Here is a 20,276-nt window from a genome sequence, read left to right as displayed (position 1 = left end):
GACAATCAATAATACGTGCATGCAGTTGTCTTTGAGAAAGTGCTGTGGTTACACTCAGTCATCAGTTATGCTTTGCTTCAAACACGTGGATGACCAGGGCGTCAAATATGTCACGCAGGAGATAGGAATTGTGTGTTTAGTTTCTGTCTCTGACTCAAGGCGGAAATGTAGAAAACATACACCCTCTTTGTAACAGTTGATCAGAGACTTCTTTATGGAATCCACCGTATTTAAGTATCAGTCATGTATCATTCATGACTCTGTGTTCTGTGCTGGTTTTGGCAGTCACTGCCATCTTTTTACTTTTCACTTGGATATTTTCACTATTTTTATCGTTCAAGTTGACTACCTTTCTTTTTCTGTCTTTGTATGTTTCCTCTTTTTTTTGCTTCACACATTATTTCCTGTAACAGCTCTGACTTCCTTTGTGATCACTAGATTTTGCTTATAACTGTTTCCTGTCATATTCATTTAAATTAGGGTGCAACTTCACTTGAGGAATGTCATTGTATTTCAGATGGAGAGAATCTGGTGGCAGAGAGGATGTTTACTTTTCTGGGCAGTGCATGGAACTTTCTAAAGGAAAAATGCTGCAGCACTGCATCAGTCAACGGTGTGTTCAGTTTTAGAGTATCTTAAGTAATTGGTTGGTATTTCAGTCATAAAGTCTCTCATCATGATTAATCTGAGAAAATAAATGCCTCTTAAAAGGCTCAGTGAACTAGGTGTTCACAGGAACTTTACAGGTCTTTGGTGCTAATCATACAATGTAGCAACTTCGCAAATCAGAGTGGAGAATGTTGACATATGTCCAAAATACAGGCAAATTATAATTAACAGTTTAAAGAAAAGATTCTTCTCAATGATGCTACTCACGACAACACAGGTACATAGACATATTTGCAATTATTTTGCTGTATGTGTGGAAACTGCTACTCTCTGCTGAAACCTTAAGTTTCTGCTAATTTTGCAATTCTCATAGAATCATAGAATCATTTAGGTTGCAAAAGGCCTTTAAGATCATCGAGTCCAACCATAAACCTAACACTGTCACATCCCACTAAACCCTGTACTAAGCCATCCTTACTAATAATGTGAACAAGAGTTTATGCATTCATTCTCTTGTTAGCATCGATAAAGTTTTGGCATTTATTTGTCGACAGGTGTTCATAAAACGTGCTTGATTTATTGCTATAGCTTAAATAATCAAATCTTATCTCCTGAACTTTTTGAATATGCCAAAAAACCAGTACAGCACACGTTTGGATGGTTTTAGTAGAGGAAACATTTGATGCCCCTGCACAGCAATTCATATTTGGTACATCTCTCTCACATTTTAGATATCAAAGTATACAGTGAAAGATCAATTTAAAATGAGATTAATTTTTTTAAAAAAACATCCTTTCGTTATGATGATAATCATGGTGGCATGTACCTTTACCAAGTGGAGCTCCTGGTTTTTTAGGTACAGCAATGGCCACTTTCTCCTCTGGGACAGCCCTCTCAGGCATCTCAGGCACTTCAAAGATATTAGTGCATTTAATTTTACAATTACATACAACTGAACATAAGTACAGAGACTGAAACACAGAGGACAATAGAAATGTTCTGAAGTAGCAATTCTGCACACGCTTATACTCAGTGTGATTTCTTTAGCAAGCATCCTTTAAAACATCAGATTTGAAATGACAGACAGAACAAAAGAGGTTAAGATAATACTTAAGAGAGGATGATTAGATATGTTTATCATGTATTCATGATAACATGTACCTCTGGCTGATGGAGGTTCTGATTTTTCAGGAACAGCTACAGGAATTTTCTCTTCTGGGACAGCCTTTTCGGGCATTGCAGGCTCTTTAAAGATATTAGTATCTTTTAGTTATGTGTATTAAGCTTTAAACATAGTATACTCAAGAGAAGGAAAAGAGATCCTATTCATAAGAGGTACCTTTAGACCGTGGAGCTGCTCGTTTTTTAGGTATAGCAACAACACTCTCTTGCTTTTCGGCCAGCTTGGCTGGTGATGGTTCCTCAGGTGCCAAAACAGGCTCTGCTTCTTTGGATGCCACTTCAGGCTTCAGTTTTTGAAGTGCCCTAGAAGGCTCTAGTTTTTGGGGTGATAAAATTGGTTCTGGTTGTTCAGGCACAACAACAGGTTCTGGCTTGCAGGGTGCCACAACAGGCTTTGATTTTTGGGACACTGCAATAGACATTGATTTCTGGAACTCTGCAATAAACTCTGTTTCTTCAGGTGCTACAACAAGGTCTGTTTTCTGGGGTGGCACAAAAGGTTTTGTTTTAGGGGGCACCACAACATGCTCTGATTTTTGAGGTGAAGCAACTGTCTCTGAGTCCTCAGGTGCCACAGTGAGCTCAGGTTCCTCAGGGACCATGAATGGCTCTGGCTTCTGTGGTTCCACAACAGGCTTTTCTTTTGAGGGTATCACACCATGCTTTAGCTTATGGGGTGGCACATCAAGCTTGGGTTCCTCAGGTACCACAACAAACTCTGGCTTCTCAGGCTCTACAACATGCTCTGGTTTTGCGGGTTCCACAACAGGCCTTTGTTTTGGGGGCATCACATCACGCTTTAGTTTTTGGGATGCCACATCAGGCTTGGGTTCCTCAGGTACCACAACAAACTCTGGCTTCTCAGGCTCTACAACATGCTCTGGTTTTGCGGGTTCCACAACAGGCCTTTGTTTTGGGGGCATCACATCACGCTTTAGTTTTTGGGATGCCACATCAGGCTTGGGTTCCTCAGGTACCACAACAAACTCTGGCTTCTCAGGCTCTACAACATGCTCTGGTTTTGCGGGTTCCACAACAGGCCTTTGTTTTGGGGGCATCACATCACGCTTTAGTTTTTGGGATGCCACATCAGGCTTGGGTTCCTCAGGTACCACAACAAACTCTGGTTTCTCAGGCACCACAACATGCTCTGGTTTTTGGGATGCCAAAACAGTCTCAGGCTCCTCGGATGCCACAACACGCTCTAGTTTTTGGGTTGCCACAACAGGCTTTTGTTTTCGGATCACTCTAGCAGGTTCTGGTTCTTGAGGTTCTACCTCTTGAAGCTTTGGTTTTGGGGGTCCTGCAATGGGCTTTGGTTTTCGGGAAACTGGGACAGGTATTTTCTTTTCTGGGAAAGTTGTCTTGTCCACTTTATGTATGTGAAAGATATTAGTTCTAAATTTAACAACTGCACAATCATACCAAATTTAAGTGAATAATAAAACATAAACTCAAAATTGTAATGAAAACATTAAAAAATATATCAAGTAGCAATCATTTATGTTGGCCTTTTTAAGGATGAATATACTAGATTCTGGCTTTTGTCCCTTTTCTCTTAAATGTATAACCCCCACTCCTCCCCAAAGCTTCATGCCTCCATATGCAAATGCACACGTGCACTAATAGTGTAACTTAAGTTATAAGTAAAATCCATGATAATTATAAACAGAATGGACAGGACAAAAGATATTAATAACATTGCAGGTAATATGCTGAAGACTGTTTCAAGAATTAGTAGTAATGTCATCTAGTTTTTCTTGGTGGAGCTTCTGGTATTTCCAGTACATTAATATCTTCTGCTCTTAGCTACTGGAATGGATACTTTCTTTTCTTCTACTGTTATCACTTTAAAGACATTAGTTGTGGTTGTTTTCATAAATACAAGTGGGTAGAACAGTAAGAATAATCCAAAATAGTAAGAAGAATTGAAGTATAAAATACAGGCAGTTCAGACGTACAAGATTTGTCATTACTCTTCAAAAAGATGCATGTATGTCTGTTTCACACACATATGCAGATCCATAGAACAAGTATAATTTAGAATCTCAGAAAACAGAAGACCTGGAAAATCACAGAAAAGAGGAAAAATATTGCTTTTGTTATTTTATTAGTGTTGAGATTTACCTTTCTCTGGCAGAGGTTCTGGTTCTTCAGGTGCAGCCTCTGGTTCTGGGACAACCACAGGTTCTGGTTCTTTAGGCACAACCTCGGGTTCTGGTATTTTAGGCACAGCTATTTTCTTTTCTGGAACAACCTTCTTCGGCACCTCAGGTTCTTTAAAAAGGTATTTATTTGTTTTACTTTCAGGAATTTGAAGAATAGGATTTAAAAAAGATGAAAATAGCTCCAAAGTGAAAATTAACAAACAGCATCACAAAAAAACCCCAACCCTTATAAATAGTCTGTGTTTTTTTCATATTGCTTGATGCACACCATTAATAGCCATTGTTGCTTACTGGGAGCTATTCACAAGTGAAGACGACAACACCACAATCTGTAACATTTATAAATATTAGAATATTAAAAAAGAGTATAAGAAAACTTAAAAAAAGATAGTATTTAGAGAAACAGATTAAAATTTCTGTGCAACTTTATCAGTATTGAAACGTACCTTTAGATGGTGGAGGTTCTGGTTTTTTAGGAACTTCAATGTGTACTTTTTCTTCTGAAATCACTTTCTTGGGCATCTCAGGCACTTTAAAGAAAGTAATTAATTTTATTTGTATGAAATTTAAACATATGTTTGCAGTGTTAAGACACTAAGAAAAACTCAGGGACATAAAAGCATCAGTGGTTTTGCATGTGAATTCAACTTTTTTCCTTGCACACAGAAAATTGTCTCTGATGCCTCATTGAGGTACAGATGTAAATACTACAATTTAAACAACAAAAATATTTTATAGAACATTTATAGTAAAAGTGAATTACCAATATGCTAAAATAGTACCCTAGACAATGAAGGGTTTTTATTTCGTTAATTGTGTACAGCAGTTACCTTTAGTTGGTGGAGGTTCTGGTTTCTTTGGTACTTTAACTGAAACATCTTCTTGGACCACTTTCTTTGGTATCTCAGGCACTTGAAAAATATTAATAACTTTTACTATAAGAATTTCATAAACAACATTAAAGCATAACAGCAGAACAGTATTAGTGAGAACAATAATTACCAAGATCTATTTTTTTCACACATTTGTTCACTTGAAAAACCGTTGACAATAGAAGAAAATTCTAACAGAGGTCTTGGGTACTGTCTTCTATAGTGTTAAAACAATGGTAGAGCGATGTTTTTGATTCTGTGTAGTTAGTCATTATTACTGGGTTTTTTAGGCTCCCCAATCACTATTTTCTCATATGGGACTTTCTTGGGCACTTCTGACACTCTAAAATTAATAATTACATTAATGCTAAGAATTTAAAGAAATTTAAATAGCATTAAAGTGGAAAAAGAAACAAACAGAAGGACACCAGGTAACATCAATTAAACCATCAATTAATACCCTTTACCAAACAGGCTTTTCACTCTCTTGATCAAGAGTCATTTGAGAGGAGTAAAGAGGCTGGTCCCGAAAATGAAATACAAAAATCACAGTTTATAAGGTAGAAAGATGGGAAAATAGTATCAAGAAGGCCTTATCAGTGAAAGTAAGACATATTATTACCATAGTTTTATTAATGACAACTACCTTTAGCTGGTGGTACTTCTGGCTTTTTAGGCACAGCAACTTTGATTTTCTCTTCTACAACTACTGCCTTGGGTGCTTCAGGCACTTTAAGGAAAGAGATTATTTTCAGTTATTATATGGAATTTTACAGCTATCCTCAAAATTTTGCAGTAAAAATTGCAAAGTAGGGAAGTTCTTAATGGAGCCATAGATTTGACATGTTTATTGACTTAAGGTTCTTTTATGTCCCTGTAAAGTCTGAGGAAACACCTCAGAGTCTTTTGGAGTTTCTTCTCCTACATTATATTATTTTCCCATTTTATTCAACAACCTCCCAAATCTCCATTTGGCTAAGACTGCCATTGTCCATTCTATATTCCTTGTCACATTCTTCTATGCATGATGACTTACTGGTATCAATTTTTCATCTATGCACAGAGGGGTTTCTCCTGTGTTAGACATCTGTATCACTTATTCTATACTTCGAAATTATGAAACTTTCTTTTGGGGCTAATTTTTCACTGTCAGTTGGAAATATTTCAGATCACAGAAGCCATTTTCTCTCTAAGATTTCTGCTGTGGTTCTAATTTATCAGTCTCATGTCTGCCCAGCCACATCAGTATTTCTAACACACTGGTACACAAATTACAGCTATGATTCAAAAAGAAGAATTTTCAAACCAGTAGCATATATAGAACTGTGGGCACAGGAAATAAAAGTAATAGGACAACACAACAAACAATCAAGAAACTAATCTGCACAATCAAGGCAGAGGTGTTTTGTCTTCCAAATTTTAGTTACCTGTAGTGCAACATACCTTTGGCTGGTGGTTCCGGTTTTCTAGGCACAGTAATGGGTACTTTCTCTTCGGGAATTTTCTTGGGCACCTCTGGCACTTTAAAGAAAACAGCATTCATTTTTGTTATATTTAAGGCATTAAAAATATGTAATTTATTAAGAAGAAAGGGTCTCACAAGAAGCATATCAGAAAGAAACATAAGATCAGATATAAGAAGAAATATTTAATGCAAAAAATGTTCTATACTATTGCATACTACCAGGATCTTTTATAAATGAGAAATAAAATATAATTTCTTCTTTTACTGTAAACCCTACTGCCTAAGAGAAAGAGGAATCTCCTCCTCAGAGAGTCACTATTGTTGACGTATAAGCTTTAGGTGGTGTTACTCTTGGCTTTCTAGACACAGCAACATTTAATTTCTCTTCTGAGACAGATTTCTTAGGTACCTTGGACACTTTAAAGAGATTAGTGTACTTTTAAGAATTATAAAAAGAAAACACGCAATACAGAGAAATAAGACAAAACAAGTAGATGTATAAGGATACTCTGTCGACAGTTACATGTTCTGAAAAGTCTCCATGGTTCTATCCCTCTGGCTAGTAACAGTTTGAAGTGAATTTTCTGGGGGTCTTTTGTCATGCAGTGGTGACAAACTGCTAGTTCAGACAGAATTCTAAAATATCCGAATGAATTTTAACAACTGGTTTCTGTGCCTAATGCTATTTCCATTCAAATTTAAATCAATTGACCCTAAGTTTAATATGAGCAATGTGTAAGAGGAAATGTATATACTTCTGAATTTCTGAGGCTGTTTACAGCACCTATAAACACCCATGAAGTGAAAATGTTTGTTCTGTAAATCTCATTGCATGTTGACTCATCTAGAATTTTCCTTATTTTAGTCCCTTTGATTAGTTTCTGATACAATTTCTGTTCCATCACGATGTATTACTCTTGGGTAGAAGAAACAGACAAACTCAACTAATTTTTAATGATTTGACAACAACAAAACAAGGGAAGAAGAAACTTGACGAAAAAGGAGAAGGAAATGATATGTTGACCTATACCTTTGGCAGGTGGAGCTTCTGGCTTTTTAGGCAGAGGGACGGGTTTCTCTTCAGGAATAGTTTTCTTGGGCAATTCAGGCACTTGAAAGATATTTACTGATTTTAATTTTATGACTTAAAGATGAGGTGAGAAACAGGAAAAAGGACATATACAACATAATTGACACAAATTTGACACAAATGGACCACGAACTATTAAATTAGACTGATGTAAGAAACAAAAAAGATGTTATCAGCAAAAGACTTCAGTTTTATTAGGCTATCAAAGTACCTTTAGATGGTGGAGATTCTGGTCTTTTAGGCACAGGAGTGGGTTCTGGTTTTTTAGGCACAGCAATAGGTACTTTTTCTTCTGGAACAGCTTTCTTAATGACTGTGGGCACTTTAAAGATGTTAGTTCATTTTAAGAATTTATATAGAATAGAAAGATAAGTTATAAAAAATCCCAAGTTTGTTATGTGAGTAGGGTACTAAAAAGACAAACATAAATATTAATTACATTGAACAAGAACTAAACCATGAACATGAATAATTTGATTTTCCTGGAGTTCATAACTTTGCAAATTGCAGAAAGAGATGACGAAGAAGATATATACCTCTAGGTGCTGGAGCCTCCTCTTTTGTATGAACAGTAGAAATTTCTTCTTCTATGTGTATCTCCTCATAAACTTCATGTACTTGAAAGATATTAGTTTAAATACTTAGTATATCTTCAGAAAACAAGACAATGTGAAAGATAAAGAACAACTACTATCAAATATTCAAGCTCATCTTAAGATATACAGGTGTATTTTATATTTACCCTCAAAATTAGGATTCTTTCAAATTAGGGTAAAAAAATAATCTCATATTCTACCCTGATCTGACCCCTGCAGCTTGCCAGAAGAAAGATGTGTTATGTGTCCTAAACTCAGGTACTTCCTTGAGTGCAAAGAGATAGGCCCTGTATATTTAAGCTCTGACACTTTTTCTATTTTTATTTCCCGCCCCCCCCCCCCCCCCCCGACTGATCTCAAATATCAGGGTGCCTTGTAATTGTCTCTTTTGCACATAAAGCTCATTTTCCCCTTAAGAACAACTACACGTGATATAATTATTAATTTTTTTTTAATTAATATTATACTGTTGTAGCTAACCACAGCTTCTAACTAACCTCTAGTTTATGGTAGACAGAATGTTCTCTAAATAATTAGATTTATATATGAAAACATATTTTTTATCCTTCAAATCCTACTCAAAATTTTTTGTACCTTTAAGGTGTGAAACTCCTTCTTTAGGTAGAGCAGGAGGTATTTTTTCTTTGTGGACAGCTTTCTTTGGTACTTCAGGAACTTAAAAATATTAGTTTATTTTAGAAATTGCAGTAGGAAATAAGTAGTACAGTTATATAAAACAATAAAAAAATCTACTAGAACAACATGAAAATACATGGTATCAACTGTGAATACAACTCAACAACTTCACTCTCTGGAGTTCACTGTTCTAACTGCTAACACAAGTCTGCATTTCCCTTCTCTGAAAAGATTGTAGTTAGTTGCGGTTTTTTCCCCTTATCAAACAATCTGTAGGAATTTTGGCAATTTAAAGAGTTTGAATTTTTTTGAAATTCCAAGATTACCTATTAAAGCAAGGCAAAACTCCAGTGCAATTAACTAAATATTATGTTTCAAACATCTATAGATTTCTTCAGTGCTGGAATTTTATTACAAAAGTATGTTTCTATGAAAAAGAAATTTGTAGCTTTGTATTTTGTCCTGATTTAAAGTCTTACCTTAATCTTGACTTTATTTAACCCCCTGACATGACTGCAAAGAGTGCCTCTGCAAACAAGCTTCTTCCACAACCTTTTAGATTTTTTTTTAACATATATTGTCAGAGAAAGTATTTTTGGGAAATTGAACATGAGACAAGAAGTCAAAAAATATAAGGCTAATCCCTGGCTCTGCTATGAATTTGTCTAATTTGTCTTTTAAAATTCTAAATTCTTGAAGCAGAGTTTATCAATCTGAGCAGCTGCTAATATAAGACAAAAATAAGAACTTATAGAAAATGTTCCTTGAATTTGTTTTCCTGAATGATGAATTATTCTGTCTTAATAATTGTTCATTAGTTTAACACATGAAGAAAATGCTGAAATATTTTTTTAATTCTTTGTAAATGGTTGAAAAATTATTATGTTTTTAATTTCTGATCTCCCCATATGTGTGCTGTCTTTCTAAGATAAAAACAAACAAATCAACAGACAAAATTTACACTTACAACAAGAGCTCAAATGGAAGAAAACAGTGGATATAGCACCTGGTCATGTTGTTCAAGAATCATAGAATCATAGAATGATTTGGGTGTGAAGGGACTTTAAACATCATCTAGTTCCAATCCCCCTGCCATGGGCAGCAATACCCTCCGTTAGACCAGGTTGCCTAAAGCCCCATCCAACTTGGCCTTGAACAGTTTCAGATTAGGGCATCCACAACTTTTCTGGGCAATCGTGCCAACAGACATGTTGGGTTTCTCACTTGGTACCTCACTTTTGAAAGAGGCTAGAGAAAATCCACTTGGAGGTCATATACCTTTAGCTGGAGGAGCTTCTTCTGTAGGTACAGCAGCATGTATTTTCTTCAGTGGGACAGCTTTCCTTGTCACTGCAGTTACTTCAAAGATATTACATTTTTTAGCAAACATTATAATATACAAAATGTAAGTAACAAAGAAGCAATGACAGACACATAGCATCTAATGAAACATTAGAATGAACACATTAAATAATAGATTAGCACACAGATGGAATGATGAAGATTAATTTGTAGGGAAAGTATTGCTTTCTAGATTCCTTGAATAGTTGGTGTACCTTCAGCTGCTGGAGCTTCTGGTTCACTAGGAATAATAACAGGGACTTTTTCTTCTGTTGGAACTTCTCCGTAAACTTCAGGTTCTTTAAAGATATTAGTTTATTTTACATATTTTAATATTATTTACAAGACAAGATTAGAAAGGCAACTTATAATGCAAAAATGCAGAAATGTATATGGACAAAGAGCTGTTTGAACATAAATTATTTAAATATCTCATTTCAGCCTGATCATTTAGCTGCTATTGCTAGAAGTGACCATTTCAAGTTAGCAAAATACAAGTTTACAGAAATATTTAATTTTATTTTCTAGTTACTTAGTTCTGTGTATTAGATAGAAATTGTAATTGAATTTCACATGTCCTCATCTGGCGTCAACTATCTACATCCCAGCTCAATAAATAATTAAGTCTTACTCAGGATGGCTCTTAAACCAGTGTCTACTTAAGTTCATTTCTTTGGTCCAATGTGGCTAAAGTGCTTTCCTGGATCAGAATCTTAGTTTCTCTCATTTATGTTTCTTCCTCCCCCCCATTAATAGAGGAGAAAAGAGCATTTAAAAAATGCTACACTACAACTAAATGGATAGGGGAGAGTCTCAAAGACATCGGTGGAAGTTACTTTTAAATAATTTTTAAAAATTAATTGAAAATGTCTCATATTTTACAGAACAATCTAGAGCATGAATTGATATATTCTCTGCAATTTACTGCTTGGTAGATGTGTCATTGATGTACCTTCATACAAAGGAGGCTCCTCTTCTCTAGGAATAATGGTGGGTACTTTCTCTTCAAGGACAGCTCTCTTATGAAACTCAGGAACTTCAAAGATATTAGCTTTCTTTGAGTAACCTCAAAATAATTTTTCAACTTTTAAAATCCCAAACAGAAATAAACCCATAAAACTAAGTTCTTTTGAGGTCCCAAATATTGTGCCTTTTTGAGAATGAAATATTTTACAGTTCTAGAACTGTCTTGCTGGAACAATTAATTATGTGAATAAATTTACAGTTTCTGCTCTCAAAGAGTGTAAGTCATTTGCTTTTCTCACTGTACCATCATGCTTTTCCTTCTGATATGTGTAACAGCTTTAATGGTTTTAACTTACTAGCTCTTGCCATATTACTTCTCCACCAATATCATGACCAATGTATTGGCTTCAAACTCCCAGTTAAAACTAAATTCACAACTATATTACAAATATAAAAGCACTGAAGGTAAGTAGCAATACCTTCTCAGCAGGTTTTAATTTATAAATCAATGTATTTACTGTTTAGCACATGTATAGCACATATCTGAAATTTTTGCCTCAGAGTTTTCAATTTATTACTGAGAGCTGAATCTGCACTTAGAGACTGGATGCTCTTGCCATGGTGTAAAGAACATGAGAATCATTTTAGAAGATATTAGTTGGAAAAAGACACAAATATTTCCTTTCCATAAAAATCTCATATCAAAGGTTCCTTTACCTTTCATTGGTGGAACTTCTCTTTCAGCTATATGTGTAGGTTTCTTTTCTTCAGGAACAGTTCTTTTGAGAATGGCTGGTCCTTTAAGATATAATTTATTTTAGTGCTTTCAAAGTTATTTGGAAGAAGTTAGAAAGAACAACAGCAAATCTAACAAGGAAGATTCATGAAACAACAAAGGATTAAATGCTTTCTGAGAGAACATCTATGTTAATTTTGAAGATTAGACAAAGAATAACATATTAAAAAATATTCTTGAAAGATGGCCATACATTTGGATGGTGGAATCTCCTTCCTTTTCAGAAGAAACAAAAATATTCTTTCTTTCTAAAATACTTTCATATGTAATGACATAATGACAGAACACACATTTTTTAAAGCAACTCACATATTTTCAACAAATGACTTGAAACCAACAGGCAAAAAAAGACTCAATCACAAACAGTTTAAAAAAAAACCATATGCACGTCTTTCTCAATAAATAATGAAGACAAAAGACTGAAATCAGAGTTCATGATTCATGAGGACAATGCAGAGGAAGTATACCTTTAGCTGGTGGAGGCATTTCCTTTTTAGGAACGGCAGGTAGAACTTTTTCTTTTGTGACAGGTTTCCTTGGTGCTGCAGGCACTTTAAAGACATTGGTGTTTTTTTAAGAACTTTTGCAGTATTAATATTATTTAAGAATAGAAGTTAAACAAAAAGCAAACATTGCAAAGAGTCAGAAAATTTAGAAAAATACAAAATACAGTGTCCTCAATTGCTACGGAGTGATGTCCTTGCAGGCTAGCCATCAGACTATTTGGCTTGGATTCACATTGCTAGAGTCTTCAGTATTCACCGAAAGAAAAACACTGCTCTTGTTGGCTGAATTTTTAACTGGGGTAAGGCTTAACAATTATGTTTGATGAACTATCAGCTCTAATTAATGCCGGCTGGTAATATGGTAAGGTTTTAATTTCCTATCAACTAACTCCAAGTCTTTATTTAAAAAAACCCCAAGCCTTTCCCACTGATTTCATTCTGATAATTCATATGAGAAATAGCTATAAAAGCACAAAATGAATTTCTGGCAAATTAAGTGCACTGAACAGAAAGTTACAGAGCTCCAGACTAGTACAAAAACTCTACTAGCATCCACTGACAATCGCTATTCAGGACACATCTTTTGTAGAGCCTGATACAGAGAACACCTATTATGATTGTAGGCACTCCGGCACATTATTAGGTTGAAGAAGGTCCTAGTTTTATAGGATTCTGTAGGAAACCAGAGTTTCACTATGGTGCTATAGCTCAACAGACTTTTATTAATTTATTCACCTGCTTGTTGTCAATGATTAGCTATAAAATGTCACTAATATTGTCACAGCAAAAATTAAATTTTGAAAGTCCTGCCTACACTTCCTTTGTCCTCAGAAAGTAATTTGTCTCAGTTTTGATTTGTTAAAGAAATATTGTTTTTCTGATTTTTAAATATTTCTTAATCCCTGTCTTTGACTGTACTGTGAAAGGAAGTTAAGGGTCTAGCAGTCAAATCAGCATGGGTAAATTACTGGATTTGGGAATTCAGAGACTCAGGCAGAAGGCTGTGTTTTTAAATTTATCTAATAGCTGATGTACCTTTAGCTGGTGGAGCTTCTTTTTTAGGAACAGGAACCGGTATTTTTTCTTCTGGCAGAGGTCTTTTAAGCACCTCGGGCACTTTAAAAATATTTAATTATGGTTTTTAAGTTATTTAGGTGGAATTACAACAAAGACAGCAAGCATAGCAATCACTCATTTGTAGAGGAACCATCTCATCATTTATGCAGAGACAAGTGAACAGCCATTTATCTCAGAGTTCTTGAGCAACGGCTAAGGAATATCTGCATACATCCTTCTGGTACATTTTAGATGCACTTTCTGTTTGGCATGAGGGATCCTATGATCTTAAATTTAAACGATGAGAAGGTAGGTCCTGCATGAATTTTAGCATCCCTGTAACTCACAGGAGCTAAACTGGGCAAAAGAAAGAAATATTGACACATAAAAATATTTAATTCAGGCTAAAGCTGAACCGCATCAGAAAATTATCATTTACTTTACTTGTGTCATATCTACACCAGCACACTCTTGGGCAGTCAGATGGGGAATCCTCCCATTCCACTCTAAGGAAAGAATTCCTTAGCAAGGAGTAGGAGAGAAACAATCTTTGAATGGATTTATCATTACCAGCAACAGACACACATAGGACTACAAATGGGGGAAAATATAAACAAATACCCAAAGGAAGCTTAAGCAGTAGCTGGGAACTCAACAAACTATAAGAATAAAGAAATCATGACTTGATGTACCTAGAGCTGGTTGGCTTTCGTAAGCCTCCTCATATACTTCCTCATATTTCTCATAGATCTCTTCCTTCTCCTTAAACTCATACTTTTCATAAACATCTTCTTTCTCCTCAGCCTCCTCTTCGTATTCCTGTTCCTGAATCTCCTTATATGTCTCAGGTTCTTCAGGTTCCTCATATGCCTCAATTTCTTCAGTTTCCTGAACCTTCTCAAACTCTTCAATACTTTCATATGTCTCATACTTCTCATACTCTTCATATGTATACTCATACTTCTCCACCGCAGGAGCAGGAGCAGGAGCAGGGATTTTTTCTTTCCGGATAAGTTTCTTGGGTACTTCAAGCACTTTAGAAACAGTATTATTGTTAGTATCTTAGAATTTTTTTTTTTTTTTTTTAAGTTGGTCAAGATAATCCACATAGAACAAAAAAATGTATGTGATAACCACAAGCATAAGTTATATTAAAGTAGAAGAACATGCTCCTGAAACAGTGTATATATTATAAAAGATTTGAGGAATGAGGAGGAAAAACAAATCGTTGGGAGGAATAAGAAGAAATATATCTGTACCTTTAGCTGGTGTTGGTGCTTTGGGTTTGGGTACAACAGCTGGAACTTTCTCTTCTGCAGCAGCTCTTTTACGCACCTCAGGGACTTTAAAGATATGGATTTCTTTTAGGAATTTAAAAACACACACCTTAAAGCAGTATAAGTAAAAAAGCACAAGAAGAGACCTTTATGGTTCTACAATGCGAAGATTGATAATGAAGTTTTAACATAAATTCAGGCAGAAATCTCATACAACAAAGACAAAAGTTAGAAAGAAGGTGGCCAAGAGTATTTTTAGAATAAATATTAATTATAATCAGGAGTACATATACCTTTTGCAGCTGGAACCTCCACTTTTTCAGGGGGGGCAACAGGTACCTTCTCTTCAGGAGTAACCTTCTTAGGCACCTTGGGTACTTTAAAGATAGGACCTAACTTCAGTGTTCTTTTGCACAATTTTTAAATAGACACAAACCCAGAAGCTTACAAACAGCAGAACAGAAACTTACAAACAAACAAATAGTATAGTGACAAATATAATACAAGACAGACATACTAAAATGTCAACTTGTATAAGAATGTTATCTATTAATGACAAAAGCATTTACAAACTGCAATACCTTTGGCTGGTGGACCTGGCACCTTTTTAGGAACTGGCTCTTTCTCTTCAGGAACAGGCTTCTTAGGCAGCTCAGGCACTTTAAAGACATTATTTTATTTTAAGAATATCATCTGCCAGTAGTATCAGAAAGACAACAGAAAACATAAAAACACATGTAATGATAAGAACTGTTCTGTAGAATATATTTAAAATGTTTTAAAGATGAAACAGAAATAAAGACAAAAGACACTTTATATCCATTGGCAGACTTCTTGAACAAGACAATTAATTTCAGAGATTATTTTTTGCTAGGAATTTGACAGGCACTCTGAGACACCAATACAGAAAGACAGCAGGGACACAAAACTAACATAAATAAGAAACAAAATAAAATAAATAGACACACTGAATGAGAATAACAATACATTGTTTTCCTAGGTATTAATTTATGTACCTTTTGCTGGAGGAAGCTCCAGTTTCTCAGGAGTGGGTACAGGTATTTTTTCTTTTGGGACAGGTTTCTTAGGAACCTCTGGCTCTTTAAAGATATTATTTTGCAAACACATTTTAAAATTACTTTCAGAGTATTAAAAACATGAAAAAACATGAAACAAGATCACAAACTTCCCCAAAAGTTCATTAAGATTTACATACCACTTAGAACAAGAAATAAAGGTGAATTTTAATGAACCCAAAAGATCTCATGAGTAACTTGCAAGAAAAGATTGTGTACCTTTTGCTGGTATAGTTTCCTCTGGAATAGTTTCCTCAGCTTCTTCCTCAGGGACAAAAATGGGAATCTTTTCTTCAGGCACAACTTTCTTTGCTACCTCAGGCACTTTAAAGATATTATTTTAAGAACTTTACTTTCACAACAACGCAAAGAAAAATTAATAACATAAAGCACAACACCACATTTAAAGTAACAATAGTAATAAAAATAAGGGAAATTCTCTTAGTTATTTTTCACTCCATGAAAAATGGCAAAGTGCAACTGGGTTATAAAAATTACATGAGGAGCTTGATTCTTAATTACACAGCATTGACAACAGAAAATATTAGCAAGACTTACTACAAATGAGAGGTTGTAGAAGATTATTTGCATCTAATATTTTACACAAAAAAATTTTTGGTGTCTGCTTTTCAATTTTTTTCTAAAAAACTTAGCGGCTGAGGTAGAATTTGCTCAGCACCAAAGGGTGATCTCTGCAATAGTCTGCCTCCACTTTGAATTCCACATTTAGGGTGTATTTTCTGGTTATTCGTATGGTCAGCTGTAATTTGATTTTATTTTTTATATAAGTTTAGCTAAAAGGCTTGAGATTTTAGCACAATCTCAAGGTACATGTCAGAATGATCTCCCTGAATTGAAGAATTTCCAGGTAAAGGCCCATAAAATATTATTCCAGGTATTTTCTTTAAACAAAATTTAAATTAAACATTAGTTCTGAATAATGATATCACAATGAATTATTTCATTCACAGCAATCACTTAAAATGGAAAACAAGCAGATCTTTCAAGGCCTGATTCTCAGCCCACTGAAGTCAATAATAAAATAGACAATCAAGCCCTGCCTGAGACCTAGCACTGCTCGCTGCAGGGGAGCAGCAGCGTGCTAGAACCAACGATCTGAATTTACTTTTAAATTGATTTTTAAAATGAGGTTCTGCTGAAATATGAAAATGTACAGGAAAAGAATTGTCTGCATACACCACAATGTGCTATACCTTTAGCTGGTGGAATTTTCTTTACTTTAGGAACTGCAACAGGTACTTTTTCTTCTGGAACAGCTTTCTTGGGCACCTCTGGCACTTTGAAGATATTGTTTTCATAAGAAATTTTGAATTACTTTTAGAGCATCAAAACTATTAAACCAAAAAAACAAAGTCGCAAAGGCCAATAAGATGAAGACGACTCCCCTCAGATGCATAATTAAGGTTTACATCCAACTTAAAACAATCAGTAGAGATGAAGATCTTTAAATGAACTGAACAAAGCTCTCTGATAATTTTCAAGAAGAAATGGTGTACCTTTTGCTGGTATCTTTGGAACAGCTTCTTCTTCCTCTTCTTCTTCTTCAGGAACAAAAATAGGTACCTCTTCAGGGAGAGGTCTTGGTATTTCTGGCACTTCAAAGATAGTATTTAATTGTAGAAAACTTAGACACAACATCAGAAACTGAGAGACAACTTACACAGAAGCTAAAGAGTATGAATTAGCAAGTACCTTTGTCACAAACTGCTACCATACATCAGTTAAATTCTAATAACAAACGTACAGAAGCAGTAAGAGGCATCATCCACATGTTCAGTTATAAGAAGAGATACCTTTGGCTGGTGGAGGTTCTGGCTTTTTATGTACAGGGACAGGGACTTTCTTTTCTGGAACTTTCTTGGGCACTTCAGGCACTTTAAAGACATTTTTGTTTAAGAAATTAATTTTCAGTGTAACATAAAACACAGTAAAATGGCAACTGTATAACTGATGCTAAGATAACTACACAAATATGGTAAAATTTAATTGTGTATGAAAGATAACATTGATTTTATCAACAGATTTATGCACAGAAGTAAACTTACAAATATACAGACTACAGCATTACAAATTGGTGTAGTAAGGCTAAGGGGGAAGGTTGAGGTACATTGTTTATCTTTTGGAGCATCTGTTTTTGAAACAGCAAGTAATTTAAGTAATTCAGATATATAAGATCCAAAAGACAGACACAATACAAGACATAAACAGAAATTTTCAAAGTGTAGACTAAGCATAGTACCCATGACTAACAGAAATGGCCACAATACAGTGTCCTGATAAAATATAGGTCAGTGTATCAAACACACTAGGACAAGGAATGGGATTGTTACTTGCAGTCTTCTAAAGCTGAAGACACAAAACTAGAATTATGCAGTTGAACCAGAAACTGGTGTACCTTTGGCTGGTGGAGGTTCTTCCACTTTTTTAGGCAGTGGGACAAGTACCTTCTCTTCTGGCACAGGTTTCTTTGGTACTTCAGGCACTTTAAAGATATTATTGTAGTTTAAGAATTTCATTTTTGAACCATAAGGTAAAGAACAATGATATGAATCAATAAAGTGGAATAACAAAGAAGAACTTTCAAGAATAGAAAACTCTCTTCACTACATTACATTAAAGAGGAAAAGTGAACAAAGACTGATTTTTAATTTATTTTTTTTATAACACATTCAGTCAAGAGCTGATATACCTTTGGCTGGTGGAACTTCCTTCTTTTTTGGTACAGGAACAGGCACCTTCTCTTCTGGCACAGGTTTCTTTGGCACTTCTGGAACTTAATAAGATATTATTGTAAATTAAGCTTGGCATAAGAATCTAAACCACTTACAAGCCAGTGACACTAAACAATTGAAGACAAATACAAAGAACCACAATTCTTAGGAACAACAATCCTTTTACTATCAGAGTGTATAACACAAGTAAGAAGATAAATGAAGACTAGAAGACCTTTCTGATCACAGCTAATTACAAGTTCATATACCTTTAGCTGGAGGAGCTTCCTTCTTTGGCACTTGGACTTTCTTTTCAGGTACAGGTTTCTTTGGCACCTCAGGCACTTCAAAAACATTATTTTGGTTAAAAATAACCCATAAGATATTCAAAATAGAAATGAAACAAAAAAAGACAGCAGCACAAACCTTTCATATGAAGAGCTCCCTCCAAAAAGAACAGAAAAAACTAATGATCAAGTAAGACATCTGAAAAATACCGTGAATTACATATTCAGAGGATGTCTACTAACATAAAGAGATGATATATACCTTTTGCTGCAGGAGCTTCTTTTTTCTTCAGAATAGGTACTTTTTCCTCTGGAACAGGCTTCTTGGGAACCTCAGGCACTTGAAAGATACCATTAATGTTTTAGGTATTTACTACTAAAACAACATAAAGTGCAAGCAAACATCACAAATACATGCCAAAAACGTACAGCTATGATTTAACATCATTTGATCATTAAGACAAAATAAAACAGCAAACAGACTACATTAACTGTTACTATGTCCATTCTCCCTGCTTAGCCATTGAGGCCATCAATAAAAATGTTTTTAACTTAAAGGGCTTATTTGCTGATCAAAGATTGAGTTAAGACAGAGTTTGACTTTTTAGAACCAGCTGTTAAAGAAGATTAAGAAGGGTCATGGTGGGGAAACTTGCAAAAATACAATTTTTTTTTCCTCCAATTTTTGGATGTTTATTACAAGCATTGTAATAAACAACTATTTAATTGCTGTATTAGCTATTTAGTGGGTTTACTACTTCTTCTTATTTCCCCCTAGAGCTATGATCCTAAAGCTTCTCAGACATGTACTAGATTCCATCTGATCATGTTGAATAAGCCAATTTTGTATATGCATTGAATATATGTTGCTGTTTACATTTTCTTCCTCAGAAATTTCCAAGTGCTTTCTATATGTAAAAAGCAAGCACAGCAAGTTTATCAACTGATCTACTTCAAACACAGAACTATGGACACATGAGAAGTACCCAGCAGTTTATACCACAATTTGTAATTACTGTGATAGAATCAAAGGAAATTTTAGCTAACTCTAATCTTCCTGTTCAGGATTAACCTGGCTTTTGCAGTGTACAGCCTGGACTTGACTTTACTAGGGAAAACGTGCTAATCAATATGTCAAAATTCTAGTGCAAACAATGTTAAATATACTTTTGGCGTTCATTAATTAGTCAAAAGAATTTCTGAACTTCTTTTTGGGGAAGAGACATTCTGGAATGATTTGAATTGGGACTGGAAAAGATACATTTTTAAGTACTGTTAGCTGGTAATGTAATTTTGAAAAATCAGATATAGTTAGTCTGATTTAAGATGTAGAAAGAGTGTATTACCAAGATCTTGGTGTGACCTAGTTGTCCTCTCTAAGTAGTGAACAGTATGTTCATCCTGTACTAACAATGTTGAAAATTTACAGCTGTACCATAACAATTATCCCTAAGGAAAACACCTAAAACTAAGAGTATTTATATATGACAATTTAATAGAACTTTTATGTCTTTACTTTCCCTAGAAATATATTATTTCCTTCAAGAAATAAACAAACAACAACTATAGGGTTTTCAAAGATTTCTGAGAGCAAGTCAATGTGACTTGTGTTCCAGAATCA

General features: G+C 34.8%; 1 protein-coding gene across 1 annotated transcript in view; it reads right to left on the bottom strand.

Annotated features, from left to right (window-relative positions):
- The window catches only part of TTN (titin), a 242,473-nt gene that overhangs the window by 117,418 nt on the left and 104,779 nt on the right, over positions 1 to 20,276 (bottom strand). The window contains 31 exon segments of the mRNA XM_075756546.1: positions 1,436 to 1,519; positions 1,771 to 1,854; positions 1,949 to 3,163; positions 3,919 to 4,068; positions 4,406 to 4,489; positions 4,790 to 4,870; positions 5,478 to 5,561; positions 6,275 to 6,352; positions 7,327 to 7,407; positions 7,598 to 7,708; positions 7,923 to 8,003; positions 8,577 to 8,657; positions 9,897 to 9,977; positions 10,175 to 10,258; positions 10,912 to 10,995; positions 11,643 to 11,723; positions 12,189 to 12,272; positions 13,263 to 13,343; positions 13,976 to 14,317; positions 14,543 to 14,626; positions 14,854 to 14,937; positions 15,142 to 15,219; positions 15,577 to 15,660; positions 15,856 to 15,960; positions 16,851 to 16,934; positions 17,154 to 17,252; positions 17,451 to 17,531; positions 18,053 to 18,139; positions 18,347 to 18,430; positions 18,638 to 18,712; positions 18,918 to 18,995. Coding sequence (XP_075612661.1) covers positions 1,436 to 1,519; positions 1,771 to 1,854; positions 1,949 to 3,163; positions 3,919 to 4,068; positions 4,406 to 4,489; positions 4,790 to 4,870; positions 5,478 to 5,561; positions 6,275 to 6,352; positions 7,327 to 7,407; positions 7,598 to 7,708; positions 7,923 to 8,003; positions 8,577 to 8,657; positions 9,897 to 9,977; positions 10,175 to 10,258; positions 10,912 to 10,995; positions 11,643 to 11,723; positions 12,189 to 12,272; positions 13,263 to 13,343; positions 13,976 to 14,317; positions 14,543 to 14,626; positions 14,854 to 14,937; positions 15,142 to 15,219; positions 15,577 to 15,660; positions 15,856 to 15,960; positions 16,851 to 16,934; positions 17,154 to 17,252; positions 17,451 to 17,531; positions 18,053 to 18,139; positions 18,347 to 18,430; positions 18,638 to 18,712; positions 18,918 to 18,995 — 4,074 coding nt within the window.

Source organism: Balearica regulorum, chromosome 6 (assembly GCF_011004875.1).
Source record: "Balearica regulorum gibbericeps isolate bBalReg1 chromosome 6, bBalReg1.pri, whole genome shotgun sequence".
Taxonomy (NCBI): Eukaryota; Metazoa; Chordata; class Aves; order Gruiformes; family Gruidae; genus Balearica; species Balearica regulorum.
Note: the sequence above shows the minus strand (reverse complement) of the source record. Positions and strands in the feature narration are given on the sequence as shown.